Below are 13,021 nucleotides of genomic sequence, written 5' to 3' on the forward strand. Positions count from 1 at the left end.
GGCTGGGAGGAGGGACCTGTGTGTCTCTGGGCCCCCCGAATGCTGCACCTCAATGCAAGGAGCCCTTGTGTGCTCTGATACCAGGCCCTGGCAGCTGCAGTGCCAGACCTGGGGGGCACTGGCAGCACCCCCTGGGCTGGGGGGCTCCCTCCCACAGACATGGGGCACATCCCACTGTTCATTCCCATGTGAGCACCACGCACACTTACGTGTATGTCCATGTGCTGTGGGTGGCAGGGGAAGGACCGTGCTGTTCCGAGCTCTGGCTACGTCAAGGACCATTCTGAGCTGCCAAGGGCGCCCACGCCACAGCAGCTGCAGCTGCAGCAGCAGCAGGTGCTGCCTCTCTGCAGTACCTGCCCCGGTCCCTGCCCCGCTGCCCGCCCCGCTCCCCCTCGTGCCCCCGAGCAGATGCAGGAGCCCTCAGCAGAGAGCCTCGGCACTGTGTGAGCACCAGCCCTGCCATGGCCTGGCTGGGCAATGCCAGGCAGGACACCCTGGATGCAGGTGAGGAGGGGGGAATGGGGTGTCTGGTCCTCCAGGCGTCGTTGTTGGGCTGGGTGGGGTCACCTCCCAGGCCGGACCATGCGGGGTACTCTGGGCAGGGAGGGCCGCAGCAGTAATGGCCTGAGGTGGGGGCGTGTTGGGGTCAGCTACCATTGTCTTCCTCTGCCCTGCTTGGTGCCAGGGACCCTGTAGCTCTGAGGGCATGGAGGGGCTTTGGGGGCTGCTGGAGGCTCTGGGGTAGCAGCAGGAGGCAGCGAGCAGGCAAGGATGGAACACAGGGAAGTGAGCTCAGAAACGTGATGTCGGCACTGTGGCCCTGGGCAGGGGGCTCTAGGGGACAGGACCCACGGTGCTGAGTGTGGCCTGCCCCACCCAGAGCCCCCCCTCAGGGCTGCCGCTGCCCCTTTGCCTGTTGTGGCAGGTAGGGGCCATGCAGACCCGGGCCCTGCAGTGGGGAACAGCAGCACGGAGCCCCCCGGCATGACGCCCCCCGGGTGGGGCTGCGCCTGGAGCCCCCCCGAGGAGAGGGGCGAGGAGCCCCTGCGGCTGCCCACCTTCTCGCCGGCCGCCCAGGTGCGCGTGGCCGTCACCTTCGCCCTCTTCGCCCTCTCGGCCGGCTGCAACCTGGCGGTGCTGCGGGCGGTGGGGGGCCGGGGCAGCGGCCGGCGCCCGCACATCCGCCTGCTGCTGCGGCACCTGGCCGCCGCCGACCTGCTGGTCACCGTGCTGGTGATGCCGCTGGACGCCGTCTGGAACATCACGCTGCAGTGGCGGGCGGGCGACCTGGCCTGCCGCCTGCTCATGTACCTGCGGCTGCTGGCCATGTACGCCTCGGCCTTCGTCACCGTGGTCATCAGCCTGGACCGGCAGGCGGCCATCCTGCGCCCGCTGGCCATCGCCCGCGCCCGCGCCCGCAACCGCGCCATGCTGCAGGCGGCCTGGCTGCTCAGCGCCGGGCTGGCCGTGCCACAGGTACCGACCGGGCCCTCCGGTGACACACCCCGCCCAGCCCGGCCTCCGGTGGCACTGTCCGGGCCCGCTGCCGGGGCTGGTGCCGCCGTGTGACCCGCAGGGGGGGGATGGAGAGCCCTGTGGGATGGGCACGCAGAGCTGGCAATAGAGCGGCTGTGGCAGTGACCCCTCACCCAGCTCTGCCCACTGTGGGGGTGCCCCAGGCCCCTGGCAGTGCGGAGCAGGGGGTCACAGGTCCCCTCCCCGAGGCTGGGTCTGTTCCTGTGGGTCTGGGGGTCCCTGCTTTGGCCTCCGGTGTCCTCTGTGGCCCGGGAGGCGCAAACCCCCCCATCACCCCCACACCACCTCTCTTGTCTGCAGCTGTTCCTGTTCCACACCATCACCCTGAGCCCCCCGCACAACTTCACGCAGTGCACCACGCGCGGCAGCTTCCCCCGGGCCTGGCACGAGACCCTCTACAACATGGTGGGCTTTGCCTGCCTCTTCCTGCTGCCCCTGCTCATCATGGTCTGCTGCTACGCCCGCATCCTGCTGGAGATCTCCCGCCGCATGGGCTCGGGCCTCTGTGAGTGCCAGGCACCCCGGGACGCAGCCCCGTGCCCAGGGGAAGTCCTGTCTGGAGCTCTGTAGGGACCCCCCAGCGCAGGGGTCCCTGTCCCAGCCCCATTTCCCCCCCAGTCTCCTCGCGGGACGCGTCGCTGCGGTGCTCCAGGAACAACATCCCCCGGGCCCGGCTGCGCATGCTGCGGATGAGCCTGGTCATCGTCTCCTCCTTCATCCTCTGCTGGACCCCCTACTACCTGCTGGGGCTCTGGCACTGGTTCTGTCCCCGCGCCGTGGAGAAGAGGATCTCGCCGGCCCTCACCCACATTCTCTTCATCTTTGGCCTCTTCAACGCGTGCCTGGACCCCATCACCTACGGGCTCTTCACCATCCCCCTCCGGGGGCGCTGGGGGTGCCCGTGCAGGCACGGCCCCCTGGCCCAGCCCCCCTCCCCAGCCACCGGCTCCTTCCGCTGCTCAGCCTCCTCCCTGCCGCCCCAGCGGGGAGCCCAGGGGCCGGGCAGGCCCCGAGGGGCTGCCAGGGACCCCTCCTGTCACAGCAGCTCCCTGTGACACCAGCCGGGGTGCTCGGGGCAGGGGTGTCTGGCAGCAGGGTGACCGGGTCAGCACAGCTCCATGGGGATGGCGTCACTGCTGATCTCCCTGCACCCCAAAGGGCCTCTGCGGGCTTGGGGCTGGTGGGGTGCCCCCGTCCCCTCTCCCTTCTCTGTGCCCTGAACAGCAATAAAGTGTCTAAGGCCACCTCTTGTCTGTCCCGTGTCCCCCAGCTGGGAGCTGAGCTGGCATGCCCAGAACCAGCACCCTGACCCACGGGGGTCACAGCTGCCCCTGTCCCCACTGTGGGTGGCTCAAGAGTCCCCAGGTAGGGGCAGATTCCAGGCCATGCCAGCCTGGCCAGGGCTGGGTGCTTCCCTCCCTTTTCATGCCCACAGTGGGTGCAGGGCTGGTCCCTGCCAGGTCTGGTGGCAGTCCCAGGGTGCTGCTGATGTGGGCTGTGCTCCAAACAGGAGCTCCTGGCTGCTGCCCAAGGCTGTTGGGAGGCACACAGGGCCAGCTCTCCCGCCTGCAGCAGCTGCCCAAGGCCACGCTGCCGGCAGAGCCAGCACGGCTGCTGGGGCCCGGGGAGGTGGGCGAGGGCTGGGGCTGCCCGGGCCCCTCGCTGCTGAGGGAGCAGCAGTGTCCTCCTCTGGTGCTGTGCCAGGAGCAAGCTCAGCTGCTGTGGGCAGGGGGCAAGGCAGGAGGGCAGGCAGGAGCTGTGCCCAATAACAGCAGTGCCAGCCATGCTTGCAGGGATTTATTTGAAAGTGGCAAAGTCCAGTGGAGTTGCTTCAGCTCTGAAAAATGATCTCACACCTGCTTGAGGGTTGGAGGGCCAGCACACCAGTCACTCCAGGGGTCTTGTGGAGCTCCAGGGAATGAGGGGCTGCAGTCCCAGGTGTGTGTGGGTCCTCCGTGCTTCTGGGGCAGGGATGGGGCTTCCTTGGCACGTGTGGGGGAACGTGTGAGGGGGCTGAGTCTCAGGCACAGACTCGTGTGAGTATGAAAATACCACCTGGTATGGGCACTCCACCTGCTGCCAGCCTGAGAGTTGCTGCGAGGAGAGGAGCTGGCCGAGCCAGAGGACCACCCACAAACAGCCTTCCCTTGTTGGACGCTGCTGTTGCTGTGTCCTGCTGCTGGGAGCACCCTGCCCGCCACAGGACAGCTGGGGTGCAGACAGAGACCCCCAGCCCACGGGCAGCTCTCCTGGGGCTGAGGGCACTGGGTGGGCGCGGGTGGGCCAGCGCTGCCCCTGCCCTCGGTGGCTGCACAGGGCTTCAGGGGCGGTGTGTGGTCATGTCCCAGTCACATCCCAGTCACTGGGTGCCCCAGTGCTGTGCTGGTGCTGATCCCACCCCTTTCCCAGTGCAGCCAGAGAACGGGGACAGGCTGGCCAGCGAGGGGACAGGGTAGGCCGGGCGATGGCAAGTGGGAGGTGATGCTGGGGGACGCCTGTCCTTGGGTGGCAGTGTCACATGTCAGCAGCGTCACCCCCTGCTCCCACCCCCCGCCTGCCCACGGCACAGATCAGAGGTGCAGTGCAGCCCCAGGGCCGTCCCACTGCCTGCTCCAGTCGGGCACAGGCACAGCAGCTCTAGGTGCCAGCTCCGCCGCTGCTGGGTCTCTTCTCGGTGAAGAAGCTCTTGAGCAGCATCACCTGCCCGATGCTGACCACGAAGAGGATGAGGGTTTCCCCCACTGACCAGTACGAGACGCGGCCATTGAGCTCCTCAGCTCTGCTCCTGTCCTGCGCCTCCCGCAGCCGGTAGTGGGTCTGGGAGTCGATCACTGCCTTCAGCATCTCGTGGATGGTGACACAGGCAGATTCCAGCTGGGGGACAAGGACAAGAGCGCCCTGTCACTTCTGACACGGCTCAGCTGAGGGGGCCCAGGCCGTGCCAGAACACTCAAGAGCAGGACTCAGGAGCAGTGTTTGTGTACTAGGTTTCCTGCCAGAACCCATGCAGGGTGCTTTCCCACTGGGACGGAGCTGAGAGGCCCATGAGGGCACCCGGATGCCCAGCCCAGAGCTCACACCTAGGGATGGAATGGCTGACGCAATTCCCTCACGTGGGATGGACACGGGCTGCTGCAGAGAGGGGAGCCCAGAGCCAGCCCAGCCCCCCGAGCCAGGCAGAGGATGTGGTGTGTGGTGGGGCTGTTGGCTGGCGGTTGGCACTTCTGCATCCAGTGCGGGAGGAAAGGGACAAGTCCCCAACTGCCATCCCACAAGGCTCCTTGGGGGGCTGCAGCAGGACCCTTCCTCCCTCCCTCCTTTCCTCCCGGGACCCACCTGTGTCAGGGCCGTGACGCGGTTGTTCATGTCGGGCAGGATGGGCGGCTCGTCGCCCACCTGGAAGTCAAAGTAGACGATTTTGTGGGAGAAGGTGGAGAACTCGTTGCTGAAGCAGAAGGTGTAGACACCCTTGACCTCGGTGTGGTGCGAGAAGCTGTCGTACTGCTTCTTGGTCTCCTGGTAGATGGTCTTGCCGTTGGGGTCCTCCACGTAGCAGTCCACATCATAGTGTCCTCCGCTGATCACCTGTGCAGGGAGACGCGTCTCCGATGGTGGCACACGCCAAACAACGTGGCAAGGGCCCCCTGCCCCTGCCCAGCCCCACAGCTGTGTGAGAGGCCAGCGGGCACCATGCCCATGGGATGGGGCCCAGGCCAGGGGAGCCCTGGGGAAGTTGTGCACCACAGTGCCAGCAACTCAGCTGGGGTACCCATGGCTCAAGTGGGGTGCCTGGAGACAGGGACAGCCCTCATGACCCAGGTCAGGGGTGTCCACGGCTGATGTGTTCACTGGCTCTCAGGTGGGTACTGCTGGGCATGGAGCTGGGGCTGGGAACAACTCCTACTGCAGCATGGAGGGAGCTGGGGTGGAACTGCAGCCCTGCCTGGGGCCCTGCACGGCACAGGATGGGAGTGTGGGAGAGGCACAGGCAGGTGGCACGGGCAGAGACAATAGCACACACACGGGCAGGGCTGTGGGCAAGGGGGCACGGGCACCGGGGCACAGGCAGGCACATGGGCAGGGGCACAGGGATGGGGCACAAACGGGGCGGAGAGGCCCTGTCAGGAGGTGCAGGCACGGAGCATGCAGGGCTGCAGGAAGGTACAGCCACGTACGGGCAGGGTAGTACCTGATAGTCGAGGGTGAACTTGACGCCGCTCTCCAGCTCCTGGTGGAAGCAGCGCTGGGCGCTGTCGGGCAGCTCCAGCGTCAGCTCCGTGCCGCCGGCCCGCAGCGCGCCCAGCAGCGCGGCCAGGCACAGCGTCCGCACCGCGCCCGGCATCGCGACCGGCATCGCGACCCGCACCGAGCCCCGCACCGCCACCCGCAACCCGGCACCGCCACCGGCACCGCCACCGGCACCCGCAACCCGGCCCCGGCGCCGCCGCCGGCCCCGCACCGCCCCCCTGACGTGGCGCTTCCGCTGCGAGCGGAGCGGGGCGGGGCGCGGGCGGCACCTCCGGCCCCGGGGCGGGCACCCGCGGGGATCCCGGGAACGTTCCACCGACCCGGCACCTGGGAACCCCCCGGTCTCGGGGCCGAGCGCTCCGGGAGCCCCGGCGATCCCCGCGGCACTGCCGAGACCCCGGCTGGTGTCGGCTCCACGCGAGATCAGCCTCTGTCCAAAGCTGAGCGCTTTATTAACGCAGTGCAAAACTAGTGCACAAGTCTCCGCAGGGCCACGGCGTCACCCCAACACCTGCCCCTGCCCCCCTGCGCCCACCCAGTCCCGTGAACAAACGCAATCATGGAGCGATGGAAGCTGCGGGAGCCACGGCACACGGCCGGCCCGCGGCACAGCGTGCGTGGGTGAGGCGTGAGGCTGGGGACCCGGGGGGTCCTGGCTCTGGCGCCGTGCCTGCGACTTTCCCGGTGGGATGAAGCTCTGGGGTGAGCCCGTGTCACCCTCGGTGAGTTGGCATCCCGGGTTCCCCGCCGCTGGCAGAGGCTGCCATGCAGCCGGGCTGGGACAATCCTGCCCGGGGGAATGTTCAGCGCTTCCTGAATTCAGAGCTCCTCGGCGTGGCGGGGAATGAACCTCCTGAGGTTCAGACGCTTCAGAGACGAGACAAGCCCATCCCGGCCCGCAGCGGAGCCGGGAGTGCTGAGCTGCCGGAGCTCCGGCGCGCTCGGGAGTCCCGGAGGTGGAGCATTGTCTCCCTCTCCCGCTCCGGGAGAGCACCGACACGGTCCGTGGCTGCACGGGGGTTCCGCTCCTCGAGCCCCCGCGGGACTGAGCCCCTTCCCCTCCTGGAAGGCACTTCATGAACGCCTCGGCCCCAGAAATCACTACCGGGGGCTCCGGGCCGGGATTCAGCGGGAGAATGAGCAGAATGTAAGAAAAGCAGATTGCAACTAGTGAGGATTAAGTGAACTGCGAGTGGGATCCTTGGCACGGAGCCTGGCGATCTAGGACGGTGTGGGCTCGATCTCCCGATCAGCCCGCTCCCGATTCAGCCCCTGGGCTCAGGGCTGAGCCCTCTGGTCACTGTGTGTCCCCGAGCCAGTGCCCACTCTGTGTGGGAACCGTCCGTCTCTGCGGGCACAGCGCGGCTTCGGCCACCTCCCTGTGAGCAGGTGGAGCACGGCTACTGCGCCACGACCTCCTCAAAATCGGAGAGGTGCCGCATCTGCTCTGCCTGCATGGAATGTCTGCGGAGGAGCTTCCTGTGGGCTCTCAGATCGCCCCGCCTGGGCGAGCTGGGCGTGAGGGGCACCAGCGGCTTCAGCCCAGCAGCCAGCGGGGAGGGGGCTTTGCTGGAGCCAATGTCGGGAATCGGGGGGTTGGGATTCACATTCAAGGGGGGCAGGTATCCTGGCCTTGTGTGGGAGATGTGGTCCAGCAGCAGGGTCCCGGATCCTCGCCTCTCCAGCAGGCCGGGTGGCCGGCGCCGGCCGGTGCTGGGCGATGTGCTGGCGCTGCCGGAGGGAGAGTCAGAGCAGCCATCCAGCAAGGCCAGCTGGGACCCGCTCAGCTTCCGCCTCTCGGACGGCCCCTGCCCCGCCTCGGTGACCGGCGAGTCCCCATTGCGTTCGGTGCCTGGCCTCCACCAGTGTGGAGTGTCCATCCCTGCAGCGGAGCTGGCGGCCGAGCCGGTGCTCTCCGGCTCCTCCGGGACCGTGGCGCTCCGGGACAGGCACGGGTGGGTGCCCGCGCTCTTCTCGTGGGTGGCTTTCCATGCCAGCGGCCCCAGCGCCTGCTCGTCCACTGGGGGGAAGAGGGAGGGGTCCCTTCCCTTGCTGCTGCTGCGGGTGAGGGAGGGCTTTTTGGAGAGCGAGAGGTCGCCGATGCCCGTGATGACCTCGCTGTCGGCGCAGACCCGCGTGTCGTCGCGGTGACTGGAGGCTGCCAGCACCGAGGGTGCCACCAGACCCCACGGCTCTGACCGCAGCCGCTTCAGCCGGGGCAGGTGGGCTCTCCGGGCAGGGCCAGCTCGCTGGCCTGGGGAGGGTGGCTCAGTGTCCCCAGTGTGAGAAGGGTGCGGGCTGAGAGTGCTGCTCTCCTTCTCGGCCGGGGAAGGCGCTGAGTTGGGAGATTTCAGGTGGGCACTGGAGGGGGCTGTGCTCTCCTCGAGGGGAGCCTTCTCCTTGAACTCCAGCGCAGGGGCAGCGTTCAGGTACTGCTTGGCGGTCTTGGTGCCAGAGGCTGATGTGTCCATGGTGATGATGATCACCTCCTTCCCCTTAGCTCTGCAGGCATTCAGGAGGTGCTGCAGCACAGCCTTGTCCTCGGCGTTGATGGCGTGGACTAGCGCTGAGGCTCCTGAGTGGTCCTCCAGGCTGGGGTCTGCCCCACTGTCCAGCAGCAGGGACACCACGTCCCCCCCAGCTCCTCGGATGCAGGCGTGCATGAGGGCGGTCTTCCCAGACTTGTCCTGGATGTTGGGGTCAGCTCTGTTGTCCAGCAGGTACTTCACCATCTTGGCCTTGTGGATGCTCTGCTGGTCGACGTGCGTGGTGATGCAGGCCACCATGAGCGCCGTCTCCCCCTTGTCGTTGCTCTCGTTGATGTAAGCCCCCCCCTCCAGCAGCAGACGGGTCAGCCGCAGCCGGCCCAGCCACACGGCCTTCAGCAGGGAGTTGCCCCCCAGCTCCAGCTCCGTCACCTCATCCATGGCTGCTGCTTCCCGCTGGGTGATGGCAGTGCTGCCTGTGGGGGGAACCACGGAGAAGAGGTGAGCCCCACTGCTTTGTCCCTGCCTTCCTGGGATGCCATGCTCCGGGCACTGCCCCACAGCCCACTGTCCCTGTGGCCGTGTCCCCCCACCTCGTGCAGACAGCTGCCCCGGTGCCTTGGGTTCCCCAGGAGATCAGAGAGCTTCTGATGGTCTCCACCGGCCTGCTGTGTCTGGGGGCCACAGCACGAAGCCCACTGGAGACTGTGTGAACTTCCCTGATGGTTTCCTGGGCTGGAGCCGGGATCTCTGCTTCCTCACTGCCGGAGGGAAGCAGAAGCAGCCACAGTCATGCTGTCTATTGTGTTTCTACCGCCCCCTGCTTCCACGGCCCCACTGACCCCCCACTGCCACCCCCTCCTGCTGCCCCCACTCCCTGTCTCACTCCTCGGAGTGCTCCTGCAGCCCCGAGCAGTCGGTGCCCCCAGAGTGCCCCTGGAGAAGGCACAAGCTTCCCGGCCCTTCCCCACCCCTCCGTGCCCTCCATGGGATCCTAGGGCCCCTGACCTGCGGTCAGTGCCCGCATTGCTCCCAGCCCCTGCCAAAGGCGCCCACGGTACCGCTCCCTGCCCCTGAGCTGCCGCTTCCCGTGGGGACCCCTCGGACCCGGGGGGAGACCCGGGCGGCGGCTCTCCCCCTCTCCCGCCGGGACTGGTGTCCCCCGCGCCCCTCCAAGCCGCGGCCATCCCGCTTCCGCCGCCGCCGCCGCCCCCGGCTGCGGTGGTGATGGTGGGGTGCGCTACCCCACCCGGTACCTGCTGCCCGGTGCCCGTGCCGGTGTCCGGTGCCGCTCTCCGGTATTGGGGCCGCTGCCCCGTGTTCTGTGCCGGAGCTAGTGCCGGTGTCGGTGCCGAGCGCCGGGTGCCGGTGCCGATCGTTGGTGCCGGTGCCGGTGGCAGTCGTAGGTGCCGGTGCCCGGCGCTGCGCGAGGAGGAGGGCGCGGGGTGGGCGGCGCGTCCGCCCGCAGGTGGGTGCGGGGAGCGGCGGGCGGGGGTGTCCCTGTGCGGGGGGCTGCGGGCTCTGTAGGGTCTGTGTCCGTGTGCGGGGGGCTCTGTAGGGTCTGTGTCCGTGTGCGGGGGGCTCTGTAGGGTCTGTGTCCGTGTGCGGGGGGCTGCGGGCTCTGTAGGGTCTGTGTCCGTGTGCTGGGGGTGGGCTGGCGGGGCTCTGTAGGTCTGTGTCTGTGGGGGGGGACTCTGTAGGGTCTGTGTCTGTGTGCGGGGGCTCTGTAGGGTCTGTGTCCGTGTGCGGGGGGCTCTGTAGGGTCTGTGTCCGTGTGCGGGGGCTGCGGGGGCTCTGTCCGTCTGCGCCCACCCGTGCGGGGTGTCTGTGCGTGTCCCTGCTCCTGGGGCTCCCCAGACCCCGAACAGCTCTGAGCCCTCAGCTGTCCTCACTCGGAGCAGGGGAATTACGGCCCCCCAAGCCCTCTCTGATGTTAATGACTCCGCGGCTTCAGCGCACGCCTGGGACAGCCTGAGGGCACCCTGGGGCACAGGAGTGCTCCGTGCCGTGCAGGACGAGCTGGCGTCCCCGTGTCTGCTCCCCGGGCACGGCTGCCCTCGGTGCCAGGGCGACGTACCTGGACAAGCAGCAGTGTGCTTCCTCTCTGGCCCTCCTTCGTCCCTAGATCTCGCAGCTGGGCAAGAGCCTGCTTCCCAGCAGCTTCCTCCACCTTCCTCGGTGTCTCCTTTGGAGCAGTGCCAGCCGAAAGGGAATTTGGAGGAAGGGGGAAATGGTCACCGATGCCCCTGACCACCGCCCTGACCCCCAGGGTTCTGCACTGCTGCAGAACCATCACAGCTGTGAGCGTGTTTGTCATCACACCCCCCGTATCACATTAACATTTGGGGAAATTTCTCTTGTGATTAATAAGATATAATCTAATATTGCGGCGCTCTTCATTCAGGGATGATGACAATGAGAATCAGAGCCAGCAAAGAAATTAAGTCAGTCTTACTATGTTAGGGAGTTTTTGGCAAATCGTATGGCAGGTTCCTCCTGACTTGGTAACACAGACACTCTGCAGTACCTGCCTAAACTGGCCGTAAACCCCCCAAAAATGTCTTTATCTTCCTGTTTTCTGATGCATGAGCACACCAGTTTACTTGGCAAAAATAAATACATTACCTCCTAACAGCAACATAATATGAACACCTTGACAAAATAAACACCTTAAAAATAAACTCCTGCCACCTACAAACTTCAAAGAGACGAGCTGGTGGCAGGAGGAGCCCAGGCTGCCCAGGGGAAGCCACCACATCCCCCTGGTGAGGGGGGCCTGCTCTGCTCCCGGGGCACCCCAGCATGGGTCAGGGATGGCGACAAGGAGGGAGGGGGTGCTTGGGGAGGAGGGAAGGTCCTGGGTGCCTGAGGATTGCAGTTAGGAGAATGCTGGAAGTAAGGGTTGGGGAGCCCCCTCCCCTGCAAGAACTCCTTCGTGCTCCGGCCCCCTTGCTGCTCCTGTGAGTTCCCACCCCTGTGCTGCACCCCAGGCTGGCTGGTCCTGGCTGGAAAGCAGGAGTGACCTATCCTTGAAGATGCTAAACCCCAAGAATTCCCATTCCTGCTCCACCAGCATAGCCTCACCAGCTTCCAGGTGTCCATGGGTGGGAGATGCCCCAGCAGGAAGGGGAGTGTGGCAATGCCAGCTCCATTATGCCAGTCCTGGAAAGGGAGCAGGATGGCCCCTGCCTGCTGCCAGAGGGCCTCAAATCTGCCCCAGCCGTGCCCTGGCTGTGCAGAGCCAATGTGTCCACCTATCTTCATCCTCCTTGTCTTCCTCACCAGTATCTCTGCCATCCCTGAGGATGCCATGGCAACGGGGCTGCAGGGATGGCTGCTGGAGAAGCTGCAGCTCTGTGCAGGGCTCTGAGCCATGGGTTTGGTCTCAGCAGTGCCCCTGCAGCCCTGGGGCAGCAGGATGGGCTCCAGACATGATTGGTTTGGGACAAAACTGGGATGAGGTGGCTTTGAGGTGGCTGGGTGCCACCACAGGGCGCTCTGCCCACACGGAACTGCCCTGGCAGGGTGTGGAGGGCTGGGCAGTGCCTGAAAGTTCTGCTGGTGATGCCAGTCCCCTGTGGCATGGGTGGTACCCAGGATCCTCACCTGGGCAGGGGGCTTCTTTGTCCTGGCAGGACAGAGAGGGGCAGAGGTGTCAGAAGTGTGTCACTGCAGAGAACAGCAGAGATGCTGGATGCTTTGTGGGGCCATCCCAGCACTACCCCAGCTGGGTGAGCAGACAGGGAGCTGTCACCCCTTTATCAGAGCCTGCTGAGGTTATGGCTGGGGTCTGTCCCTGCCTGGAGAAGGGGGAGCTGCTTTCTGGGACTGTAACGGGGCTGTCTGGTCTCCGTGGGGTGCCTGGGGCACTTGAGGGGCTGCAGTGATGCCTTGAGGGGCTGAGATTGTGGGAGCAGGGACAGGATGGCGAGGGGCTGTCAGCTCCATGTTCCCCTCAGCCCTGGAGGAGCTGCAGCCCCGGGCTGAGCAGAGCTGGGTCTGCCTTATGGGGAAGGGTCTTGTCTCCATCTGGAGAGGGTCTTGTACCATGTCCTGGCACCTCTGGGCTCCGGGCTCAGGCACAGGTGGGTGCCAAGGGCTGGGCCAGCCCCGTGTCCCCAGAGGCAGTGGCTGCTGGCAGGTTCTATTTTGGGTGCTTTGCCGAGGGCTGTGTGAGCTGTTCCTGCCAGCTCATCCCTGCACGGCCGCTGTTCCCCACTCACAGCCTCGCTGCCCGGGGCTGAGCACAGCCCTGGGGTGCTCAGTGCTCGGGGGAGCCCCAGCTCTGCTGCTGTGCTGCTGCTGCCTGGGACACAGCCCGGGTCCCCCCCGTGGGACACGCTGGGCACAGGGTGGGGGTCCCAGCCCCTCGGGGTTCAGCCCCAGCCATGCCCCTCCTGGGCTTTCACAGAGGACAGGGTCCAACCGTGCCCACAGCACCTTGCTTTCCCCTCAGATCTGAGCAGAGCTGGAGCCTGGCTCAGGTTTGTACCTGCTTTAATTGGGACCCTGATTTCCCCTGCTGGAAAAACGGGTGTGCCGGAGATCAACCAGCTAAAATCCATTAGTCAGGGACAGCCCTGCCACCTCCTGTGGCCATGCAGTGCCACACACTGCTGCTCCTTGTCCCCTCTGGTCCCTGGCTTTGGCTGGACAGTTGAGCTGGCCTCGGTGAGACCTTGCCCAGCACGGCAGCACCTTGAGCAGGCTGGGGAAGCAGCAGCTCACCCCAGCCCGGGGCACCAGAG

At 66.3% G+C, this 13,021-nt stretch overlaps 4 protein-coding genes across 4 annotated transcripts in view; 2 read left to right on the top strand and 2 right to left on the bottom strand.

Annotated features, from left to right (window-relative positions):
* Positions 1 to 12,271, top strand: part of AP3S2 (adaptor related protein complex 3 subunit sigma 2) — a 33,606-nt gene extending 21,335 nt beyond the window's left edge. Inside the window, exon 7 of the mRNA XM_050978445.1 lies at positions 12,262 to 12,271. The gene's annotated coding sequence lies outside the window, so the exon portion shown is untranslated. The remainder of the gene's footprint in view (positions 1 to 12,261) is intronic.
* Positions 465 to 2,594, top strand: LOC103825606 (gonadotropin-releasing hormone II receptor-like). Its single transcript, XM_050978443.1, has 4 exons — positions 465 to 507; positions 929 to 1,479; positions 1,840 to 2,044; positions 2,158 to 2,594. The coding sequence occupies exons 1-4, from the start codon at positions 465 to 467 to the stop codon at positions 2,592 to 2,594; spliced, it is 1,236 nt and encodes a 411-aa protein (XP_050834400.1).
* TMED3 (transmembrane p24 trafficking protein 3) lies at positions 3,322 to 5,908 on the bottom strand. Its single transcript, XM_030228623.2, has 3 exons — positions 5,729 to 5,908; positions 4,876 to 5,124; positions 3,322 to 4,413 (listed from the first exon to the last, which is right to left on the bottom strand). The coding sequence occupies exons 1-3, from the start codon at positions 5,891 to 5,893 to the stop codon at positions 4,177 to 4,179; spliced, it is 651 nt and encodes a 216-aa protein (XP_030084483.2). The 5' UTR covers positions 5,894 to 5,908; the 3' UTR covers positions 3,322 to 4,176.
* Positions 7,188 to 8,714, bottom strand: ANKRD34C (ankyrin repeat domain 34C). The gene has a single exon (XM_030228621.2). The coding sequence runs from the start codon at positions 8,712 to 8,714 to the stop codon at positions 7,188 to 7,190; it is 1,527 nt and encodes a 508-aa protein (XP_030084481.2).
* Positions 12,272 to 13,021: the final 750 nt, after the last annotated feature.

The sequence above is a fragment of the Serinus canaria genome, chromosome 10 (genome assembly GCF_022539315.1).
Source record: "Serinus canaria isolate serCan28SL12 chromosome 10, serCan2020, whole genome shotgun sequence".
NCBI lineage: Eukaryota > Metazoa > Chordata > Aves > Passeriformes > Fringillidae > Serinus > Serinus canaria.